The 24,546-nt window shown below is 40.1% G+C and overlaps 1 protein-coding gene across 1 annotated transcript in view; it reads left to right on the forward strand.

Moving 5' to 3' along the window:
* Cpa6 (carboxypeptidase A6) overlaps positions 1-24,546 on the forward strand; it is a 298,053-nt gene that overhangs the window by 240,611 nt on the left and 32,896 nt on the right. The window contains exons 7-8 of the mRNA XM_076924371.1: positions 4,973-5,083; positions 5,994-6,084. Of these exons, the coding sequence (XP_076780486.1) occupies positions 4,973-5,083; positions 5,994-6,084 (202 nt within the window). The remainder of the gene's footprint in view (positions 1-4,972; positions 5,084-5,993; positions 6,085-24,546) is intronic.

A 24,546-nucleotide genomic window follows, 5' to 3' on the forward strand; every position in this document is an offset into this window, starting at 1 on the left:
TAATTTAGTTTTTTAGGGTTCTGTTTATTCTCTCTACCTGTCTTAAGCTCTGGAGACAGTATAAACAGTGGAGCTTCTAATTAGTCTCTAATATTTCTGACAATTTCTGACTTATCTTATAAACAAAGGCAAGGCTATTATCTGATCTAATTATCTCAGATGTTTGAAAACCTCGGGACAACTTTTATTTTAGGCTGTTCCCTTTTAACTCTTTTTCTTATTTATTCTAAGTCTCATAAGCCTTTATTTGTTGGCATATCCTATACTGTCTTATCATTTCCCTGGCCCAAAACCTGAGGTCTATTATATGTTTTTAAATCTCTTGGCTGCTTGGTTGTACTCTTATCTTAAGAGTCTATCTGTGTATTTAACCTGGTAAATCTTTTGTTTTCTGGGGAGTATAGTTCTCTCTTTTTGTGTGCACCATTTTATATTTTTTTTTAGATAGTATCTGGCAGGATGGCTAGTAATCTGAGTTCTTTCTCTTATTTTGTGTTTTAAGTGAGGCCATCTCTTAGGCCCACAACTGGAACAGGCTCTCATATCAAGACACTTGATTTGTCTAGTTATTGCCTCAGGCCACTGAATCTCTTCCCTTTTGGTGTCCTGGGCAATGAGTACTCACAGTTGCTGGCTTCATCAGGGTTTTCTCTCTTGGTATATAGTCCTGCAGACATGGGCTATGGCAAAAGCATATCTGTTGTCCATGTAGATGTTGGTTTTCTCGTCAGCCCCACAAGTTCCAAGGTTGCTCTCTGTACCGACGAGGCCAGGGGTGGGGAGTCAGCCCAGATGACATTTGTCCATCACAGTAACACAGTAAGTTGGCTTGTCTCTGACCAGCATGGAGAAAACTGCTCCCGTCTGTAAAGCAGGTTATCTCGGCTCCTGGCTGAAGTCAGTCTTTTATCCGTTGAATTCTTGTCAGCTAGTTGTAGCCCAGGAAGTGTTGTATCTGGATGTCCATCTTAGGGGGTATCCCCTCAACCAGACAGGGGATAGGAGCAGCCTAGGATGACCATAAATGAATGGGATACCCAGCCCATCTCTTAGTCCACCATTTTCGGGTAGTCCATGAATACGTTTTGACCCATTGGCCTGGAGGAAGCCCCCATGTCTATCAAAAGTTGGGTGGCCCCATCTATCTCAATAGCCGTCTTCACACAGAGCTGTTATCTTTACCACTTGGGGTGGGTGTTTTTCGAGGCCTGGGATTTTCTGGCCCTGGCTTCTATTTGTTAGGGCCCTCTTGGACCCTGAAGCTGGCTCCTTTACTTGTAATGTACACACTGGTCTTTTTTAAAGAGTTTTATCTCTCTTTGATTGGAGTCCCTTTTTTTTTTTTTTGCTTTCTGTAAATTTTTTCCTGTCACCTTTTTCTTTCTTCACCTCTCTCTATTCCTCTCTATTTCTCTCTATTCTTCTGAACTCACAGCAACTTATCTTTATTTTTTTTCTCTATTCTTTTCTTCTAGACTTATATTAACCCTCTCTCTCAAGATCTATCAGCGGGATCTGGCGTGGGCCTTTGGGTGTCCCTTATCTTCTGTCACATGAAGGTCTCAGTCACATCTGCTCCAAATTGACCTGCTGCTGACCACGGCCTGATCAATTGACGGGGTCCCCAATGTCTCCATGTCTGAAGGAACATTCTTTCTCTGGTGTCCCCGCCTGTTCTTTATTTCTGAAGACCAGAACCTGTAAAGGTCTTGTGAAAGCAAGGCTTTTAAAATGAAACTTTTTCTTTTTAAAATATAATTAGAGCATAATTATGTCAATTTTTATCAGTGAAGTATAAGATAGTCTTACTACCCAGTCTATTTTTTTTTTTTTTTGACTAACTAGCACCTCTGTCATCTATCTTGACTAAAACATTTAGTTCTGAACCTGGCTTTAGGATGAATGTCAGTTGCCGACCATCTATTTAAAATCTTTTTTTTTTTTTTCTCAAGGTAAATAGCTATAAGTTTCCAATCCCGTCAGAAATCCAGAATGACTGAGTTAACTATAATTGTGGGAAGCACAAAGGATAGCTTTTAAAACTTAGTCAATTTATAGAGACCTCTGAACACCTGGAAGAGAGGCTTTTATCTTATTTATTGTTTTTGATCACCTGTAAAGCAGTAAATAGTCTCTTAGAACTCTGTACAGACTAGTGTATCTGTGAGGCTGCATGACTGTTGTTTATATCACACTAGAGACCATAACCTAATTCATTTTGCAAACAGTACCTTGTCCACAAGTGTAATGTGAGCTCACCTCTGAAGCTCTAAGAAAGAAATCAAATCAGAATGAATAGCCTTATCTGTAGCATTTCACAGCAAGGATTATTAAGGTGTTGAAGGTTCACACAGTTATTAACAATTTTTAAAAGGCAACTTGAGTTACATTTGACACTTATTTGAATTTAACTTTTAACAAAATAGAAACTTTGGTAGAAGTGATATATAACAAGAACAACAAAGTAAACATTTTATATCTAACATAAGAGCACAAGTCCTCACCACTTCTTCTTGTCTGAATTTTCACCTTTGAACCAAATCTTAATGGAAGTCTCATATAAATAATGAAATTATCTCAGACAGCAATGGCTAGAAAGTCTATCAAAATAGAAGCTTATATATATATATATATATATATATATATATATATATTCTGACTCAGGACAGCCTGTAACTTTTTAGCTGTAACTAAAGGAAAAAAGTGCTCTTTTATTTATTAAACTAGGAAAACTCACTATCAACTCTCTTATTATAGAAGCTAAAACAACTGTTGGCCCCCTTCTAAGAGCCGCTTATGAAAACAGTCTGTTCTCTTCAAGGTTCTTTCTGTTGGTGTCTTTCTCCTGGCCACAGAGCAGGGCGAATTATCAGTTTTTCTTGTGCAAATTGAGACTGTCTCACAAGTAAGTTTTAAACTAAATTAAGTAAGCAGTTTTAGTAGTTCATCACATCAAATCAGGCACCTGACACACTCTGTCTCTTTCTCCAGAGGAACAGAGCTTTCTCTTGGCCACAAGCTATGGAACAGGACTTGCCTGTCTCATTGTTTCTGCTTTTAAAACTCAGGATGTTAACACAGTATCAGTCCAGAAGAAAGAAAAGGAACGTCAATTGTCAGTCAGAGTCCAAGAACATGTGAAACAAATAACACAGAACGAAGTTTATCAAGAAAAGACAAGGAAAGACAACACAATAGACTGCCCCTATCACTATATCAGAGGCACAGAATTGTCAACAATCGCAGCGGTGTCTGGAAACCGCATGGCCTGTTGGGAAACGTAGTTCTCAGGCCGGCTGCCATCTTGGATATAATTGTCAAAGTTGCAAGGCCTGTTGGGAAACGTAGTTCTCAGGATGTCGCGCGCACTCACTAAAGCCCTTATCTCTCGCTAGCCGCCCGCCTGTATGTGTTCGCCACCCGCCTCTCGCTTCCCGCTCGTACTTAATTCATCACACAGGAGGCTGGAAACTCATCTCCTGCCTTTCTGCAGCTATATTTTTGTACCGGCGGCTTTATTCCTCTCTGCCGGCAATCATGTTACCTATTTCTAACTCAAGATGTTTAACACAGCAGATTAACAGCTAACACACAGATGATTTGCCAAGAAAAGACACATATATATAAAAAAACAACACAAATAGCTCACCCCTCTCACGAGCAGCATATAAAACACAGATAGCTCACCCCTGCCACGGGTGGCACAAATAATACTTAACCACATTTGGTCATGACCCCAGATGGAGAAGGATTCCACGTCTTCTCCCCAAGTAGGAGCGCTCCTGTCTCCTTGTTCCAAAACAGGGCAGCCAGACCACTCTGACTCCCTAACCACCCGGGAAGCGTCCTTCTCGGGCTGCAGCCTGTGGGTATCAACACGTCTGTCCATCCACAATCATTTGGGCCCTCACGGTCCACAATGACAGCTGCGCTCAGTCTCCGATGGGGAAAATTCCCCTCACCAAAGAAACCAATATCAAACACAGAAACAAGGACAGCAGCAGAAACCAAAACACAGAGACAAAAAACAGCAGCGCTGCACTCAGACACACTCCACTCATACAGACCTACCTCCAAGGGGCCATCGTGAGTCCTGGGGTCGTGCACTTCCCGGTCAGGGAACCAAATGTAAGACCCCAAAAGGGGACTCTCACCCAAGTCCGGACCTGTACGAACCCAAGGACACACGAGAAACCTTCTTGATGCAATTGCAGAGGAGGTTTAATGACGAGGGCCCTCGGGCCGGAATATATCTCACGCAGGAGATAGGGATTCCGACTCCCTAGCCCCGGAAACTTGGGATATTTATGGGTAGGGGTTGGGGAGAGCGGGAAAGTTTGGCGCGGTTACATATGATTGGATATCTCAAACATCCGTTCCCAAGCCTGGTTTCCATCTAGCCCCCATCCCAATTACCCTAATTTACATCTGTATCTTGCTCCTGGGAGAATTCCTTTCAAGTGACTTCCGTTTACCCAGGTATTTTATTGCCTCTATCTTGGGTCTTTTGTGCCTTTGAAATGTTTATTTAAGCCCTTGGAATGCACCCCAGGGGCAGCTAACACTTGAGTGTAAATTGAAACTCTGAACCTAAGAAACCTATGTAAATTGAAACTCTGAACCTAAGAAACCTAATTTTGAGACCTAAAATTTCATTTTTACAATTTATTCTTTCATAAGAAGCTGTCCATTTACTCTGTTTATCAGCTCCGCTGATAAATTGGTAATCAAGAGTTGTTATTATTATTGGTAAGAAAGTATCAGTATTGGTAGTAATAGTGGTAATTAAGAGTCTCATTCAGAGAAAAGAACAGAGCACAGTACACATTAGCTTGTTACCATTCAGTCCAGCATGTATGGTCTTTCTCTGAGCAGTAAAGATATCTCACACGCATTTTCCCCTTAAACTCACTTTTTGGTATCCATCCTGTTGGTATCCATCCTTAAGGAAAATGTCTCCTTTGTCTTTCAGGCCATTCTGACCTACAAGACTGACCCAGCGATGAAAAAAATGTTGAATCATCTGTATTTCTATGTCATGCCTGTATTTAATGTTGATGGATACCGTTTCAGCTGGACACATGTAAGTTGCTCTGCCTATCCAACTGAAAAGGGAATTGAATAGGTCATAAGACAGTGATGAGACAGAAAAGGAGTTTGCTGGTCAACCCACTACTAATAAACTCAAGAAACGTAAGAAGCTTCCTCTTCAATCATTTTCATAATGTGCTTTGCATAAAATTTCATAGAAATAAAGATTTCTCTTTCCAAATGAATTAATAATAAAAAAAAATCACTAGCCTCGCTTAACCTATACTATTAGCCTATAAAGATAACCCAAGGGAGATAGAGGTGAAAAATGACCAAAATACATTGTATCAAATTGTTTAAGAAAAAAGAGTCAAAAATATAGGAGACACCTACTGGGGTTAAAAGGCAGAGCATGAGGCTGGATCTGATCTAATCCTCGCCTGTGTTCTCCTAGTTGGTCTATACATGGAGAAATTTACCCCAAAGTAATGTGTTGCCTTTACCCAGTAAGCAACTAAAATGCATATGAATATCCTTTGTGCGATGTTTTAACTCTCAACATGACACAGCCTAGATCACAGGGGATCTAGAACAGGTTGGCCCGTGGGTACGTCTGTGGGGGATTACAGTGATTGTTACATCATGTAAGAAGACCTAGCCCTCTGTGGGGCAGTACTCTTACGTGGACTGGGCCCTGGACCAGGTAAGAGAAGAGAAAGCAAAGTGCTAACCAAGCAAGCAAGGATGAATTTATTCTCTTTGCTCAGTGAAATAGCTGCTTTATATTCTGCCTTGATTTCCCCAAAAGTGATAGACTGCAGCCTGGAATTGTAATCCAAGCAAACCCTTTCTTCTCCGAGTTCCCTTTTGTCACAGTATTTTTTTATCACAGCAGCTGAAATGAAACTAGAACATCTTTTAAGCCCCTTCTTCTCTGCCTGATATTTTTAAATCATGTCTAGGATCGATTCTGGAGAAAGACACGGTCAAGAAATTCTAAGTTTCGCTGCCGTGGAGTTGATGCCAATCGCAACTGGAAAGTGAAATGGTGTGGTAAGTGTGAAGTGGCTGGGTTTCAGAACCTAGAACCCCACAGGTATGGGCCAGACAGGACCCCACTAGGAGGCAATGCTTGTGTGTGGAATCTTCACAGAAACATAGATGAAGCTGAGGAAGGAGAAGCTCATGGATTTTAAGCACTACAAGTAGATAGATGATAGATAGATAGATAGATAGATAGATAGATAGATAGATAGATAGATAGATAGTAAAGACATGGAAGGGGTTGGAGAGCTGGCTCAGCAGTTAAGACTGCTGCTTTTTTAGAGGTCATGAGTTCAATTCCCAGCAACCACATGGTGGCTCCCAACCATCTGTAATTGAATCCAATGTCCTCTTGTGATGTGTCAGCAACAGGGTACTCATATACATAAATATATATTACATACATACATACATACATACACACATAATATATATAAATATTTTCTAAAAGACATGGATAAGAACACTATGGCTATAATTTGCAAAAGAAAGTAAAAAGGGTTTTTGGTATGTAAAAGAAAATCAAGGTTTTAAGTTCACCAATCTAATCCTGAAAATTAAAAATTTAAACGCAGATAAAAGCTTGAGAAATACTTGCCATTGATAAAACTAAAGTAGCAGCCTGTGTCTCGGTGTGTGAATTGTTCAGTGTTTTCATATATGTATCAGAGCAGCACTGATGCGGACATCACGTCTACAGTGAGCAAAGCTGTGCTGTCCTTGGCTGGAGTCCACCATTCTGCCACTGACTCCTTTACTGGACACTCACACTGGAAAGAGATTTTTCTGCATTCCACATAATTATTTCTCATTCAGGAGGAGAGTGTCATTTGTGAAAGGAATCCTTTTGCAGAATAAAGGAGGTAGGCAGGGCTTGGGAGGGAATAAGAAACTGGACTGGCTGGAACACTTGGAGGAGAAAGAATCATTCTGTAAGACGTATTGTACAAAGTTGCCCACTTGTAAAATCTATCATTAAGTCCTTCAAAATACAGACCATGGAAATCCATTCATTCTACCATGTGTGGGGTCCGTATTAGAAGCCTATACCCCATCCACCAGCATCAGACAGGATAACTGAGCATGAACTCAGGTTCTCTCCACACATCCTTCCAGGCAACAGCCCTCAGTCAATCAGAACTGGTGAATAAGAATACAAATTGCTGATTAAAAAAAAAAAAACATGATCTCAAATTATAGCAGACGTGGTCTGATTCTGAGCAGTGATGTGGGTGACACTGTAATCTGGAAGCTGTGACACCATTCATCAGATTCTTGAAGAAACACAAGTGAAATGGCTAATTCCCTCCCAGTACACACAGTAGTGTAAACACCACTGGCCTGCTTCCTCATATCTAAAACAGGGTCAGTTAGCCCTGCAACCTTAAACAACTATTAGACAACTTTCTTTCTTTGTGTCATATAAGCAATACTGAGAGTGCCTCCATTTGTGGAGAAAAGAACACAATGCATGAATGATCTGTGATAGGATAGAGGGCATCTTAGAGATACAAAATGTTTTCTCCAAACTATGCCAAGTCAGTGTGTTCAAGGTAAGTGTCTCCAATATTTGTAAAACTCTCCCTACCTTAGCCTCCAGTAGAGTGGCATTGAGAGGTGGGGTTTTCAGATCTGATGATGAGGGTCTCACGAGGGTGGGACCCTCAGAAATGGCATTAATGCCCACACAAAGGTCAAAGGAGTTTAATATCCCTTCTTCCATGTAACTAAAGGAAACGGGTCCTCACCAGACACTAAAGTATCTAATGATGAAACTTAACCCCTCCACTCTCTATTATTTATAATTTACCCAATTTGGGATACTTTGTTCTAGCAACCTGAGTATACTTAGATATTCCCTCAATCTTCTAATTTAAAAAAGAAATTGTGGAATGTGTCCTTGTCTGTGTAAGCATCTATGCATGTGTGTGTGTGTGAGTATGTGCTCCCCCACACACTGAGACCAGAAGGCATTAGCTGTTCTTTTCTGCCACTCTTCCAGAATGTGAGGATCATCTTTTCTTAGCCAGGCTAGCAGTTAGCAAATCCCAGCCATCTTCCTGTCTCTACCCTTTTTTGGAGTTGGGCTTTTTGAGTGAGTGCTACAATATCATCTCCAGTTTAAGTGTTCAGCAAGTGCTTTTAACATCTGAGACATTTCTCCAGCTTCTTCTATGTTTTTTTAAATCCCCCTTCCATTTTCTCTGGTAGGGGTATTTACTGTCCCAAAACTCTATGGATGTTCCAATAGTCACATAGCCATATGTATATAATATCCATATGTATACCATGTGTATGCCACAATCACCTCAGTGGAGTACACAGGCGGGAAAGTGATCCGAGTAACCTTAGCTGGCAGGCAGCTTTGCCCATGTAACGCGAGAATGTTGATTATATCCCATTACAGAGTAAGGCGAGCCTTGCCACTCTTTGTTCTTTCTTAGCCCAGCATGTTTCTTTCATGCACAGTCCTTTTTGATTGCTGTGTTTCCACTGTAGTCTCTCCTAGACGTCTTTTGATTCTTCCTATTTTTTTTAACCACTCAGTTCTTTTTTATGATTCAACACTCAGGACATAGAAAGGGTTATATCAAACTTCACTTGCAAAATAGACTGGTGTAAATAATGTGCAAACACAGCCAGCCAGGCTAGGACCATCTATCAGTCCTCAGATCTCTGCAGTAAATTCAGTTGATCTGAAGACAGGGATATACAGCCTGCCTCCCTCTCAGCCTCAAGTCTTTCCCACTACTGGATTTGTGCTTAATTAGTGAGCCAGGGAACCATGCTGAGGGAACTACAGTAAGATCAGGACTGAAGTATGACTTCCCTGAATAAACTCCAAATGAGCATCCATGACACAAATACCCAGGACCAGCAAAAATGCCCCAGAGCCAATACCAGGCTGAAAATGCAGCTGTTTCTTTCTCCCTCAGCCTGGGGTCTCAGGCATAAAGAGCAGAAAAAGACTGCTTCTTCCTGTGAAAACCCTGCAGACTCCCACATGGCAGTGGAAAGAACATGAGGATGCAGGCACACCTTCCTGATGCTTCACAGCTCCCCAGGGACCTTTGAGTCCTGAAATGAATACTTCTTTGCAAGGCTAGCCAAGAGGCACAAACCAGAAGAGTGATGCAAACTGGGAGCAAGTATACACATGTGTTCATGAGTTTACCTGCGTTCATTGAGCACGCCACCCTCAGAGCTTTCCCGTCCCTGCACACTCCTTTACAGTGTGCCATGAGCATCAATCTCCCCACATTGGAACAAATCCAGAAAGTGTTCAACTCCTGAAAGCTTTAAACCCTGAAAAATAAGGTATTCTTAAACATGAATTTCTATTTAGAAAAACCTACAGACAGGAGAATATGATTACAAATCATATTTCTATCAAGAGACTGATGACTGTAATGTATTATGTATTACAGAGACTGATGACTGTAATTTAGGAATTTTTATCTGTAATATTGAAGACTCAAGTGTAGTATAAAGACTTGTGTCTGTAATACAAGGACTTGTATCTACAATATAGACGTATAGGATAGACAGGACTTATAGCACAGGGGCTTGTAGATACAATATAGGACTCATTTCTATAACATAGAGATTTATATAGATGATGTAGAGCCTTGTATTCTATAACAGCTCATCTATAATATAGGAAGTTATGTCTAATAAAAGGGTTCTCATGGCATGACAACTAATTAAAAATAATACACACAAATGACCTAATCAGATAGCTACTGGAAGAAGATATTCCAATGAAAATGAACACTTGAATATTTGCTCAATAATGTACATCAAAAACATGACAGGGTACCACTTCACATATGCTAAAACAAATAATAAAATAAATAATAAGTGTTATGAGGGTCGGAAGAAACCAAAACATTCAAACTTACTGATGTTGGGTAAAATGCAGACATTTGGAAACAGTGTAGCATTTATACAAAAGTTTAATATCAAACTACTATATGACATGGCATTTCTGCCCCTAGATATATACCCAAGAGAAATAAAAATGCTTGCACATAATGCCCTGTAAATGAGTGTCTATAGCAGCAGTGTTGAAAGTAGACCAAAAAAGGCCAAAAAAAAAAAAAAAAAAAAAAAATCAGTGTTTACCAGCTGATGAATTTGGTAAGCAAATTCATCATAAGCAAATGGAGGAAGGAACCATTTTCCCTGCCAGCCTTCCTAGGTCTGTAGCTGGACAGACTCGTATAACAAAAGACAGATTAATAACATTCACCAACACGTGAGACTCCCTGTGCCCAGGATAAGCCCAAGCAAAGATAATGCAGAATGCTAGCCCAGTCAGCATCGTCAACCAAGAGCAACGGGTTACGAAGGTCTACCAACATGAATAAAGCTAGATCTCAGCGGGTTAGATGAAACTCTGAAAGGGAAATGTATTTCCAGTTTCTTGTCTACCAAAGTTAAAAATCAACTTTTATCAGGGAAGTAGCAAGGCAGAAGGAAGCATCTGTGGGCTTGGAGTAGGAAAAGAGCCAGGCACTGGCAGCAAGTAAGACTGGGTTAGTAACCTTGTTATGTGACTTCCTCTGGCTGGACTCCCAGGGACCTACAGGCATCTCCAGGGATGAGTTTCTGTCATTTCTAGAAGACAAGGGAAGGGTACATCTTCGTGAATATATGTCTTGCTATTAGGCAAACAGGAAGGAGGAAGGGGCTTTTCTTCCTCTCCTCCTTAACTTCTTTAACTGTCTTTACACAGCAATCCTTCAGATACGAAGGAGGCATATCCTGGTCTCTTTTGCCATAGTGAACTTTGCGGGGGGCGGGGCATAAAAATAAATGAAGCACTGGCAAATGCTTCAATATAGATGAGCCTTGAAAATGCTGTGCTAATTGAAATAAACAAATCACCAAAGAATAATTATCATCGCATTTATGTGGAGTATTCAGAATAGGCAAACCCATAGAGACAGAATGGATTGCCAAAGGCTGGCGTGAGAGAGAGGGAAATGACTCCCGTTGGGCAAATACTTTTACTTTTGATGTGATGGAAATATTTTTGAAATCTGATAGAGTTGGTGACGGTGAATATAGTAACAGCCATCGAACTGTATGCTGTTCAGCAGTTAGCTTTATGGCACATGAGCTATAGCTACTATAAAAATGAACAGTGGTAGTCTTATAAAAGATTTCTTAATTTCTATTCAGGCACACCTAGGCATTTATGTAAATATAGTCACTCTTCAAAATACTCATTCACCTAGTATTATAAACTTATGTGTAAAATGGAGATAATTGTGCGTTGGTTTTTTGGTTTGGGTTTTCTTTAGAATTTATTGATATGTGTTCTGTCAAAAATAAGCTGGTGTTTGATGTGTAGCTGTCTTTTTTATTGAAAAAAAATTACATGCAGATAATTGATATATTGATCTGGGGTGAAAATAGAAACCACCACAGGCTGGTGGCCTCTAGCCAGCACCTGTGAAATAACAATAGAGGCCACTGGCTGACTTCCTAAAAGGCTGGTTCCTCCGACTGGAGGGCTTCTGTTCTCTGAGAACTGTACTGAGAGCCCTAAGTGGCACTGCTCTGAAAATATAAAGAGTCTCAGAGACTAAATCTAGGACAAGGAGATGGGGCGGGGAATACGTTGCTGAATTGTCTGTGGAGGGAATTGGGGATTCGAAGATATACAAGGAGGATTTTAATCATTCTTTCCAGAAAGAATGTAAATTCTCTCTAATGTTTCATAACAGCAGTCATCGGAGGTGTTTGGTATAATCTAGTCATTCACTAAGGATCTGTGGATCTGCTATGAGAGGCTCTAAAACATGCTGATTTGTCTTCAAGATAAGCTGAGGGAGAAAATTAATCCACATCAATTGCTCAGGAGCTTGGAGCCTACCTTGTGCTGCCTTGGAGTCTGGGGGTTTTCATCACTGGGGAGTCACAGAGAAAAGCCTCTGCAGAACTTTTGGTTGAGAACGAGAAAAACGAGATGATAAGACAGAACTCAGGACCTGTCTGTTTATTGGTGGTCCTTGTAGCATATATAGTGTTAATCCCATTTACAATAATTTCTTGAAAAAACTTAAGGGCCTTCTATGTTCTAGAAACTGAAATAGTATCAGAAACTCCTGAAAAAAATGAGTTCACATCTGACTTCCAAAGAATTGTCCATGATTCTAGAGAGACATAAGGTGAAAATCTATTGGCTTTTCTCCTTTGCTTTGAGACCAATTAAATGTGAGAAGGTATATTAATTACCTAATATCTTCTATAAAAATCAGAGAAATTTTAAAATTATAGTCTATTAAACTAAAGTCCTACATTTACTTGAGCTTTATATTAAAAGAATTTAAGGATCCGGAGTACAGTGACTTGAAAGTTGACACCACAAGGGGAATGCTCCCCGTTGGTGACTAACATTTATCAAGAATACCTCATGTAATTCCTGTGTGATGTGAACTTCTCATTAGCACATAAAAAGTTAGGAAACTTGCTCAGGAGGACCCATGAGTTAAGATGCTGGGAAGTAAAATCTGTGTGTTACTTTTGACCCTGTCTGTAACCACAGGTCTGACTCCTTAGGGATGAACTCACTAGGAATGGTCACCAGGACTCTTGTGCAAAAAGAGTTAACAGGCAGCTCTGAAGAAATACCTCAAGTATCAAAAGAATAATAGAACTGCTTTGTTCAATATATAATATCCACCAGAGAGATAGCAAATGTGTGGTAAGAGAGAAAAGAATAGATTTCCCCAGTTGCTATAAAATATCTTGTCCACCACACGCCAGTTGCTTTAGTCAACAAGCCCATGTAAAGTTAGCAACATGGTGATAAATTCTCCAAGGAGAGTTGTTTTATTTTGTTTTTCCCCCCTAGCTAAGGCTTGACACCTTCCCATAATGACAGGTATTTTTCGAACCTACACTTTCATTAAACATATGGCCCTTTAAAGATCTGTCTGGAGATTTGTGTCTGGCTCCTGCACCTGAGGACTCTCATCTGCCCTCAGCTTCTCCTACAACAATAGGGGAACTAGCTTGTGTGTGGGGGGGGAGATCAATAAACAGCCCACACATGCCTTCAGTGCTTTGTGGTTTTGAGACCTTCGTTGCAGACTTGAATTGGTATTTTGATCATTTAGATGTGTTTGTAGCCAGAGATTTTATCAACATACTTGCTACAATTCTATCACATTACCAGAAGATCCAGCTACCATTTTCCTTTACATAAACACAATTAGAATTAAATTGTAATTGTCTCTTTATATGATGCTTTCTGTTGGCATTCTAACCATGTCTGAAGCAATCTTACCTGCCTCTAATCTTATAGAAGAAACCAGTATGAAGCCACTTTCTTCTTTGCTCCCTTCTAGCAATAAAACTCTAAGAATAATATTGGAGATTTTAGAGAAAAATGTGTACCTTAGGGCTGAAGAGATGATTACTCAGTGGGTAAGAGTCTCCCTGCAGGGAACCTGAGTTTTGTTCCCAGCATTCGCATGGGCTAGCTCTTACCTATAAATCCAGCTCCAAGAGACTTAATGCCCTCTTCTGGCTGGTGCAAGCAAGCACACACAAGCAGCTCCCCGTCCGGCTTCTGCTTCTCTTACTATTTGCCATGTTAATTAGTGCTTTTAAAATAATTACCTATTAAAACTGTCGCTCAACTATTACTTCGACTCTATGGCATTCCTTGGCTCTGAAAGGTATTGATAATTCCTTCCTGTGTTCTTCTAACTCAGCAAACTTAAACACATTTTTAAAAAAAATGTAATTCTTTCTTCATAAGCAAAACTGGAAAAAAAAAAAAAAAAACTGCTTTGTTCCCAAAGTTAAAAGAAAAAAATTTTAAAGGTAACAGGCAGACGTTTTGCTGGAAAGTTGCTTTGCAATGCTTGTTTGGCGCTCAGCTCCAGGACAGGGTTTTCAATCTTAGTCTTCAAGTATATTTTTCTACCTATTAAGGTACAAAGGACACATAAAAAATACCTTTCGTGGAAATATAAAATGAGCCTATGGAAATGTCTTTTATTTTATTATATAGCATAGTTATGTATGTTAACAGAGACGGTGGAAGAATCAAATTTGAAGAGTGCAGAGAAAAGGCAATATTGTACATTGCACTTTTTGACTAAATGTAGAATTAATTCTCTTAGAAATTTATTCTGTCGTACTCGAGTGTGAGAAGTTACAGATGGACAAGGATATTCACTGTGACACTTAACAATAGCAAGAGATTAGAAATAGCTCAAATGCCTGCTATTTTGTCGTTTTAAAAAACCAAAATCCCGGCCACTTGATTTTACCAATGAAGACTCAGGAGCCAGACACTGTGGTGAAAGCCCGCTAGTTCAGAAAGTCAGAGAATGTGCCCAGCTGTCCTTCCACGTCCATGGACATCCCAGAAGGAAAAGCATCTCCTTCTCCATGTTGCCTTAAACAACCTTCACCTCAAAAACCCTTTTTGTTTGCTTATGTAAACCCTGTTAGCCATTGCTTACTCCACCTCCTGACTAAGCTCTTGTTTTCAGAGAGCTCTTAGATTACAGATGTGTGTGAGGGCTCAGCCACACCCACACCGCAGCAAGGTTTTTCCATCTCACAATCTTGGGGTTCATAATCTGATATCAACAATTTTACTTGTTAAATTACTCTCAGTTTCCTAGTAAGATGGCTAACTGTGGTTGTCAACCTGAGCATATCTAGAATAACCAAAACTCAGAATCTGGGCACACCTGTGAGGGATTTTCTTGATTGTATCATTTAGGTAGAAGATCTACCCTAAATCTGGGCCACACCTTCTGGTGACATTAAGGGACATGGCAGAAGGAAGGTTTCGCTTTTTGATGGTTTGCCCTCACTCTTACTGGCAAGTTCATTAGAACTGTTCTTGAGACACTCCTTTGCATATGTTAGAACCTTCAGGATTCCAGTGTCAGCATACATGCACGCACACACACATGTGCACGCTATGCCCATTCAAAAAGTAAGGCAAACTGATTGCCATACAATGAATACTGTTCTTTTTAGCTCACCAGCCACAGTGGGCTCTTCCCAACTCTCACTCAGAGATTCTAGTAGCTATGGTTTCACATGGCAAGGGATAGCATTATAGTTTAGATATGGTTTGCAACTGTCACCCAAAACTTCCTATGTTGGAAGCTTCCACCTCAAGTGACAATAATGAGGTGGTGGGACATTAAAGATATGAGATGTAGTGAAAAGTTATGAGGGCACTGGAGCCACTGTCCTTAGGATGAAATAAGGTAGCTAGCTTTCCTGGGACTCCTGGTTAACCTCTCTGGAGGATTCTTATAAAAGAGCAAGCCTGACTCCTCCTGACTCTAGCATCTTGTCTCAGCACACCATGATGCCATCATGTGACCTAGTCCAAATAGTTTCTCACAAGAGATCAATGCAACAGACGCCTTCTTGGACTTTGCAAATAGTTTCTCACAAGAGATCAATGCAACAGACGCCTTCTTGGACTTTGCACCTCCAAAGGTGTAATTTTAATAAACTGTTTTTCTTCATAGACGCAGAAAGAGGAGGAGGAAGGAAAGGACAAAGAGGAGGAATAGAAGCAAGAGGAGGAGGAAAAGGAAGGAAACAAGGACAATTATTTGTGGGGAAAAGACATTTTCACTTATTGATATAATAAAGAAGCTGATATTTTTAAAAAACAAGCCCATAGACTATCCGTGAAATAATACAAAAAGGAAAGACAAGAAAATATTTGGTTTCTAAGGAAAAGCAGTGGATGCCCCTAAATGGATGAAAAGAGTATTTTATGTGACCACAGACATCCCATGACCACTTAAAATGCTTCTTAATTAATAAAGTCTGCATTTTTGAGAAAACTAAGAATTAAAGCAATGTATTACGACTAGTAAAACACTTTTTCCTCCCCTCATTAATCAGCTGAATTGGTTTGCATAGGAAGACTAGGTGGGACTAAACGATGCACATCATAGGCCTTAAAGGAATTTCCATCACCTTCCTTTGCCACACTCTGTTCTTCATTGCCCTCACTTACTAACCTCTTATGCCTCTGCCTCAGCCTCCTAGGACTATTGGCTTGCACCCTTACACCCAGCTCTCATTTGTTTTAATTGACAAGTCTAGTTTATGTGTTTATTATGTATAAGAGGATGCCGGCATGCAGTGTGGTATGGGACCAGCATATACTTACAAAGAGGACCTGGCAAGTCATTCTAGCCTACATAATTATAAGACAAAAATTCTAGAGTACTCTATAACAAAAAGGAGGGGTCAGTCAGATGGCCCAGCAGGTAAAGGTATTGCACCAAGCCTAATGACCTCTACTGATGCCCGTATTCCAGGAATTCACGTGGTAGGAGACAACCACACTGTCCTCTGACCTCTATGCATGTGCAGGCAAAGGTTCACACATGTGCATACACAAACAAAACAATCATCAGATATTTCAATTAAGAAAAAATACGCACACCGGGCAGTGGTGGTGCATGCCTTTAATCCCAGCACTTGGGAGGCAGAGGCAGGCGGATTTCTGAGTTCAAGGCCAGCCTGGTCTATAGAGTGATTTCCAGGACAGCCAGGGCTACACAGAGAAACCCTGTCTCGGAAAAATAATAATAATAATAATAATAATAATAATAATAATAATAATAATAATAAAGAAAAGAAAAAAGAAAAAATACGCATTCAATTCGATTACTACCCCTCGATTTAAGAAGGTTCCACCAATAACAATGTAGTCATAGTAATCAAAATTATTGCTTCCTTTCCATTTTACTTATTAATAGCTTGGGGTATCTATTTTATTTGTACTTATTTTTAAGGTATGTCTATATGCTAGAAAACAACATTATTCAGGCTCCTGTGCAAGCTCTTGCCTTTTGTTATAAACTTAAATTACAACAACTGACCTTGAAAATGCAAATAGAAATTGGATGTGCTTCCTGACCACAAAAAAAAAAAGATACAAGTCATCTAGGTGGGGCTGTGACTGGAGAAAGTGAGAAATATTTAACCTGAAATAGTTGGTAATGACAGGGTAGGGCGCAGTGACATGGTAAAACTACATGTTTGAGAAGAATGAGTATGCAGAGTGATTTTCACATGGCTCTAAATCATTTAGGGTAGGTTCCTCTGAAATGTTCCACTGTTCTTGGTTACCCCACACACACACACCTTGAGGTTTTCCCAGTGTTACAGCCTGCTGATGTTCAAAATTTGTAAAATAACCAATCATGTGTAACCACACAAAAATTCCTTCCTTTCTCCACCCCATGCTAAAAAAAAAAAAAAAAAAAAAAAAAAAAAAAAAAAAAAAAAAAAAAAAACCCTCAGCTTGCTGGCCTTTTGTCAAAATTCTGTTCCTGCGTGGACGAGCAGTTTTGACCGTTGGCTAGCCAACTCTCCCCAATAAACCTCTGCTGATTGAAAAGAAGAAGAAGAAGAAGAAGAAGAAGAAGAAGAAGAAGAAGAAGAAGAAGAAGAAGAAGAAGAAGAAGAAGAAGAAGAAGAAGAAAAAGAAAGAAAGAAAGAAAGAAAGAAAGAAAGAAAGAAAGAAAGAAAGAAAGAAAGAAAGAAAGAAAGAAAGAATTTGGATGTGCTTGTTCCCATAAAGGCTGGATGCCCCAGTGTGGGAGAATTTGAGGGTGGGGAGGTGGGAGTGGGTGAGTGGGTGGGTGTGCATCCTCATAGAAGCAGAAGGAGGGGGATGGGATGGGGGGTTTCTGGGTAGGGGGGAATGGGGAAAGGGGATAACATCTGAAATGTAAATAAAATAGCCAATAAAAGAAAAGAAATTGGATGTGCTAACTGAGAGAGACCTTGCTGCCAGACAGGTTGACTCATTCAACAAACATTTACAGAAGCCCCTGCTGTGAAAGGAGCAGGATGCCAGGAAAACAGGAATACTTTTCCATATTCATCCTTAGAACACAGCGGCTCAGCAGTAGCAGCTCTCTAGCCCAGGACATGGGAAGAGAGAGTGGGAATGCTACAGGCCAGGAACTTTTGTTCTCAAGACCCTACTCTTTAGAGCAGTTTTCAGACAACAGGAAAATTAGGAGGAATGTGCAGAGATTCCCCAAGTCCTTTCTTTTCCACACATGCGCAACAGCATTGGGTAAGCTTGTGTCAATCAACAAACCCACACCAACAAATAGTCATCCAAAATCCATGATTTCCATTAGGGTTCCCTCTTGGGGGCTTTGAGAAATCTGTAACAATTACCCTGACAATTGTATCCGTCAAAGTAGGTTCACTTCCCTAAAAATCTGTGTATTCTACAAATTCATTCCTCCAGTCCCAGCCCCTCAAACAATTGACCCACATGTGGTTTTCATTATGTTCCAACATGTCATCTTGGAATCTTCCCTCACTACCCACCAGGAAAGTCCCAGGATTCCAGATATCAAAACTCACAGGTGCTCAAGTCTTTTATACAACACCCAGCATGTGTAGATAACCTATGCAGTCTTTTTATAGGTCTTTTATTCTTTTTGTTTTGTTTTGTTTTTGTGATGGGGTTGCACTATGTAGCCCAGGCTAGCCTTGGAGATCCCTTTGCCTTTGCCCCTTGAGTGCTGGGATCCCAGGTATGTGCCCACCACTGCTGACTTCCTACGTACCTTAAAATGATCTCTAGATTAGTTATAATACTACATAAACGTTATGCTGTCTTGACTAGGGGATAATAAGATAAACGTCTGTACATGTTCAATATCAGTACTATCAATAGTCTTGAGCCACAGCTAACCAAATTTAAAGATGCAGAACCCACAGATAATGAGATATGACAGTAGTCAGAGTCACATGATATATAGCCTTTCCAGGTTTCGTGCACCTTTATATATGAGTACTTTTCCCATACATGCACTGTTTGCATCCCTGATACCTGCAGAAGCCAAAAGAGGGTCTGGGTCCCTTGGAACTGGAATTACAGACACTTGTAAGCTGCCATGTGGGTGCTGAGCACCAAACCTGATTCTTTGCTAGATCAGCCAGTGCTCTTAACTACTGAACTAGTGTCTTTCTTTTAAGAATATGAACTAAGCATAAAATTTTCAGACAAATGAATAGAACTAGAAAATATCCTCCTGAGTGAAGTAACCCAATACCCTCCCAAAAAAACAAAACCAAAAAACCAAACCAAAACAACAAAAAGAAGAAGAAGAAGGATATGAACTAAGGTCCCCACATGTCTTTGTTCTGTTCGACAGCTCATTCCATTTCACGTGGTAAGTTATACTCTTTTCCAGATGTGCCACAGTTTATGTTTTAACTACTGGCAGACAACTTGGTTGCTTCCAGGTTTAGACAATTATGGCAATAGCTCCTGCAAATATCCATGCACTTGTTTTTGGGTTAGACACGGGCTCTCATTTCCTTCAGATAGATTCCAAGTGATGTGATTGCTGTATTTAATTCTGAAAAAAAGAAAATCTACCAAATAGTCTTTCTGAATAGCTACAACTTCTGTATTCCCAATGAGTTTGGTGTTGGTATTATGGACTTTGGTCACTCTAACTAGTGTGTGGCTCAGTTAATTTCCCTGATGACACAGCAAAGAGCATCTTTCCATGTGCTGACTTCCATATTGATCTATACATGTTTGGGTGAATTATCAAGGTCACTATCTCATTTTCTGATTGGCTTGTTTTCTTCATATTCTCTATCAGACATCTATAAATGTTCCAACACATGATTTCCCTTCTTATTTTCCTGGCATTGCAGTTCAGAGAAGATTTTTTAATTTTAATGATGTCCTATTCAACCCATATTTATTTATTTCATGAAGCCAGGCCTTAAAGTGGTGTATTTTTTTTAAAAAAAAAAAAAAAAAAAAAAACTCATTGCCATAGCCAGCATCATCTAGGCTTCATGCCATCAAATTCTTGAAGTTTTACACCTTCAGATTCTGTGTTGTGCTCTATAATTCATTGTGCATAAGTTTTTATGTAGGATGTGAAGTTTTGTGCTTAGGTTCTACCGTTTGCATGTGGAAGTCCAGCTGTTCCTGTATCTAATGATAAAAAGACATCTCCATTCCATTGCCTGACAAGTAGCTTTTGAGCTGAGCCTTCCAGGCATGGGAGGATTCTAATAGGCTTCAACATACAACAGAAAAGCAGAGTGGGAAGAAAGATGAGGTGGTGTCAATGGGTGTAACAATAGGCACAGATGAGCAAGGGAAGGACCACAGCCTCTCATGGCTATGTTTAAGAGGACATGAACCTGGGAATGGTCAGGACACAGGGGCTTGGACACCATGCTCCAGAGCCAACGCTCATGTTGCACATGAGAAACTAGTTAGAGAACCTTCGGGTGGCGGGTGAGAGAAATAACATCGCTGTTTTAGAAGTAGTGTGCAGAACGTTATAAAGGGTGGATTGAACTTTAAGTTTATGGTGATGGGGGCACCAGTTGACTATTGTCCATGGAAGAAATGATGAATGTCAAAGCTACAATGAGAGAGAGAGAGAGAGAGAGAGAGAGAGAGAGAGAGAGAGAGAGAGAAAGAGAGAGAAAGTAGAGAATGGAAACCAGTCACTGATGGGGGTGCTAGAGGACGGCGTCACCCAGTGACTCACTGATGGGGGTACTGGGGAGAGTTGAAGCAGATTCAAGATCTTTAGCCAAAAATGAATTTTCCCATATATCTCGTTAAAGAGCTTAGATGGAAAAAACAAAACAAAACAAAGAGTGTAAGTAGGAAAGATAGAGGGGTGAATGTTGTGTCAAAAATTTAGGAGAAGGATCCTTTACCCTGAATCCCATAAATAAAATCATTTACTTATTTAGTAAATGTGGTAAGGGCAGCACATAGGACATAGGAAACAGAAACATGAAGCACAGGAAATGAGAAGCCATAATCCCTTCTACTGAGAGGATTGGCAGTTTAGTAGAAAGGTCATTATATATGTGATAAATGCCACATTTATATAAAAACACCATGTGGGGATAAATGAGGAATGGTTACAGAGTATATCAATATCCCACCATGCTGGAACAAACCTAGTGCCATGAAATAACACCAGAGTCTTCCCTTACAGTTTGGGAAGGTAAAAGTTCAAATGTATTTCACAGGCCTGATGGTGTGACAGGGCTATACACACCAACACCTTTCCAACTGCTCAAAGTCCCTTATATATACAGTGTGCCTTGAAGTTTCTCCCTCCATATTCAAGGCCAGTAGCTTAGTACAGCATGTTCTTTCTTTGACTGTACCTCCCTGACATGGCTTTCTCCCTCTTATACAGATCTTGGGATCTACTTAAGGCATGTCCAGATACTCTCAGATAATTTCCTTAGATTAAAAATTCTTAATTTAGAACAGCTATAAAGTATCTTTTCCATATCCACTCACATATGCAGATAGGTTCTATCAGTAAGGACCTGACGATCTTTGGTGGTGGTGGTGGTGTGTGTGTGTGTGTGTGTGTGTGTGTGTGTCACTATTTAGCTTATAATAATGATGACTCTAGAGGAAACCTAGTCTTTATTCTGAAATTTGCACCGAGCCACTCTAAAATTTTAAGCATAACATGTCAAGAGATACATTTTAATAAATGTAACTCAGTACTTCAAGGATAAAGATTGAAGAGGAGTCTGAAGTCAAGAGAGTTCAAGAGAGATATTTAGCTAAGAGGTTATTAACTAGGATAGGGAGATGAACAGAAATTAAGACCATAGTACTATGGCTTGTTGAATGCAGAGGGTGGTGCTAGGTGTCAAGTGATAAGATGCAACACATAGAGAAAAACAGATCTGAAATTTAGAAGACTTTGGACAGGAACAAAGACTATCTAAGAAGAAGTAAACTTTGCTTGCAAACTAAGGTTTAGGATGCAAACAATTCTTGGAAGGTATCTCTAAAATAGAATTCAACTAGGCAATACAACTCTTACAGAGTTCAGGTTTATCATAAAATCATTAAAAACAATTTACAAATATCCACAAATATATGAAATTTCTAGAATCTTTTTACCTAAACTGGAATCCATCCCATTAGCCTAATGATGAACTATCAAAGCAATATTTTAAAAATACCCTAACAACCACTCCCAACAGGGGTACAGTCTATCACAGAAGACATAGTGACTGAAGCATGAGGCAGCTGGTCACACTATACCCAGTCTGGATCCAGAGACAGATACAGTGTTTGTTCATGTTACCTAGTTTTTATTCAGCCTGTGGTTCTAGTTTGTGGAATGGTGACAACCACATCAGAGTAGGTCATCTGTCCTCAGTTAAATCTTTCTGTAAACCCTTCAAGACACCATATAAGAAGTATATTTCCATAGTGATTCTAAAAATCCAGCCAGATTAACAAAGAAGAGTAATTAATACAGTGACTAAGCCAATTGTTTAAAATGATCATATAACACATGTAACTATCATGAGACATCCCCCTGCCAGTATCGAACTCTTATCCTGCTGCCACAGGGAGAATATGTGATTTGGTTCCCAGGTCCACCAGGATACAGAGCCAGGGCAGTGTAGTCTGTCCTGGGTTTAGTGATCCAGTTGTGACTGGAGCCCAGTCTCCCAGTTCAGCTCATTGCTATTTTCCTCTTTCCCATCTTCCTACCTTATGTCCAGCCTCCACCTGCTTTTATCACCCAGCAGCACTAGAGGCCACAGAAGCAGCAACACTCCCCTACTTTGTCATTCACGTGTATATAGTATGTGTGCATGTGTTCCATCCACGCAGCCTCTTGTCTACCATCACAGTTTCCCCTTGGATCCTAATTCCACCTCTGCCCTCTTCCCTTCCTCCGTGCTCCCTTGCCCTATCTGGTCCTCCCATCTCCTCATATGCACACAACTTGATGTCTTTCTGAATTTATGAGGTCCCTGTAGGGTTTCACATCTCAGTCCTCAAAGCTAAAGAAATGATGTGCAATATGCAAGATCAATGGTTCAGGATCATGTGCTGTGTTGTTTGTTCTGCACTGCAGAGATCTGTTAATTTATTCTGTGTTGTTCTGGATGTGAAAATGCAAAGGCAAACACTGTCTCTGTGTCAGAAACAAAAGATTAGTTCCCTCAAAGCAAGGGGAAACTGATAGTTTTTATGTTCTCAGTTCCTAAAACATTAAGAGCAATGTACCAGGAGAAACGTGCTCACTGTGTCATGAGCCCCTTTGTTGCGCTTGCTCTTGCTTTTTTTTTGCTAAGATGCTGTGTCCTGATGCTTCAGCTTTTCCCATCTTCCCCGTCCATGGTGCAGCCAGCATTTCAGATCAGAATCTGTGTAATTGAGGCCAGATCTGGACAGGGCTCTTCAAATAATGTGTATCCAGCAGAGCCACATAAAATCTCAAGGGGACTTAGCATTCAATAAAATGTGCGAACTGTTTCTTTACATTTTAGCAAAGCCTAAATAGTGTCTGCAGAGAGCTATAAATAATATTAGGCCTGTTTTAGTAGTCTTATTTCTACCTGAGTTAATTTATTGCTACTTTAGAGAGCCAGCCATCTGAATTCTGATTTTATTTTGTAAAGGTAGGGTTGATATAAGAGATGAGTAAAGCAAAAATTCAAGATAAACACCAGCAAAAATAATCTTGAGCGTAATATCCTACTTTGCTGCTGAATCAATACTTAATCTGCAGTAAATAACATTGGCAGGATGCCAATCCGTAAAATAAACCATAAAATGTTATGGAATACCCTAGCAGCTTGAGTGCTTCTCAGGCAAACAGCACTAAGCTAAGGTATCGCCCTCCTTAATATTATGTAGTTTAACTCGTGTGTCAGAATAATGGAATAAAAAGCTTTTTCATTTTCTTATATGCTCAATATTAATCAAACACTATGTTAGGCCCAGTCAAGTAAGGTGATATGGATGTATGCAGTTCTAATGCAGGGCTTTAGGTTTTATGACAAAGTATGGTTAATCGTGCGTAAGCACATAAAGATGCATCAGCCACGCCAGTGTGAGGTTTGAAGTAGGTACTGGCAGGCTGTTCAGCTCAAGCCTTCTCCATTCTCCATTACAAGACCCAAAGTTCGGTTTTGCACCTTTTTAATCTTCTATATCTGCATCCACCCCTATAAGCTAGTATCTCCTATTGTATTCCGATGGCTCCCAAATGTAAATTTCTACCTTAAAAGTCTCCCAAACTCTCCAATAATCTCTAAAAGGAACTGGGGAGATAGTGTACATAGTAGGTAAAGTATCTGCTACACAAGGTCCAGGGCCTGAGTTTGGATCCCTAATAGGCCTTTAAGGCCCAGTGGATACACGCCTGTAATGTTGAGGGATGGATGCCCTAGAAGTCATTGTTCAGCCAGATCAGTGAGCTGCAGCTTCTGTCTGGAGCTCTATTCAAGATGGACCTCTGGCTTTCACATGCTCTGGCTTCCGCGTGCACGTGTATTTATGTCCACACAAACACATACAGACACCACTCACACAGGTGCATGTTTGGCATCTCGCTTAGAGACGATGTTAGATGTCTGATAAATTCCAAAAGTTACTAT

The sequence above is a fragment of the Arvicanthis niloticus genome, chromosome 25, assembly GCF_011762505.2.
Source record: "Arvicanthis niloticus isolate mArvNil1 chromosome 25, mArvNil1.pat.X, whole genome shotgun sequence".
Taxonomy (NCBI): Eukaryota; Metazoa; Chordata; class Mammalia; order Rodentia; family Muridae; genus Arvicanthis; species Arvicanthis niloticus.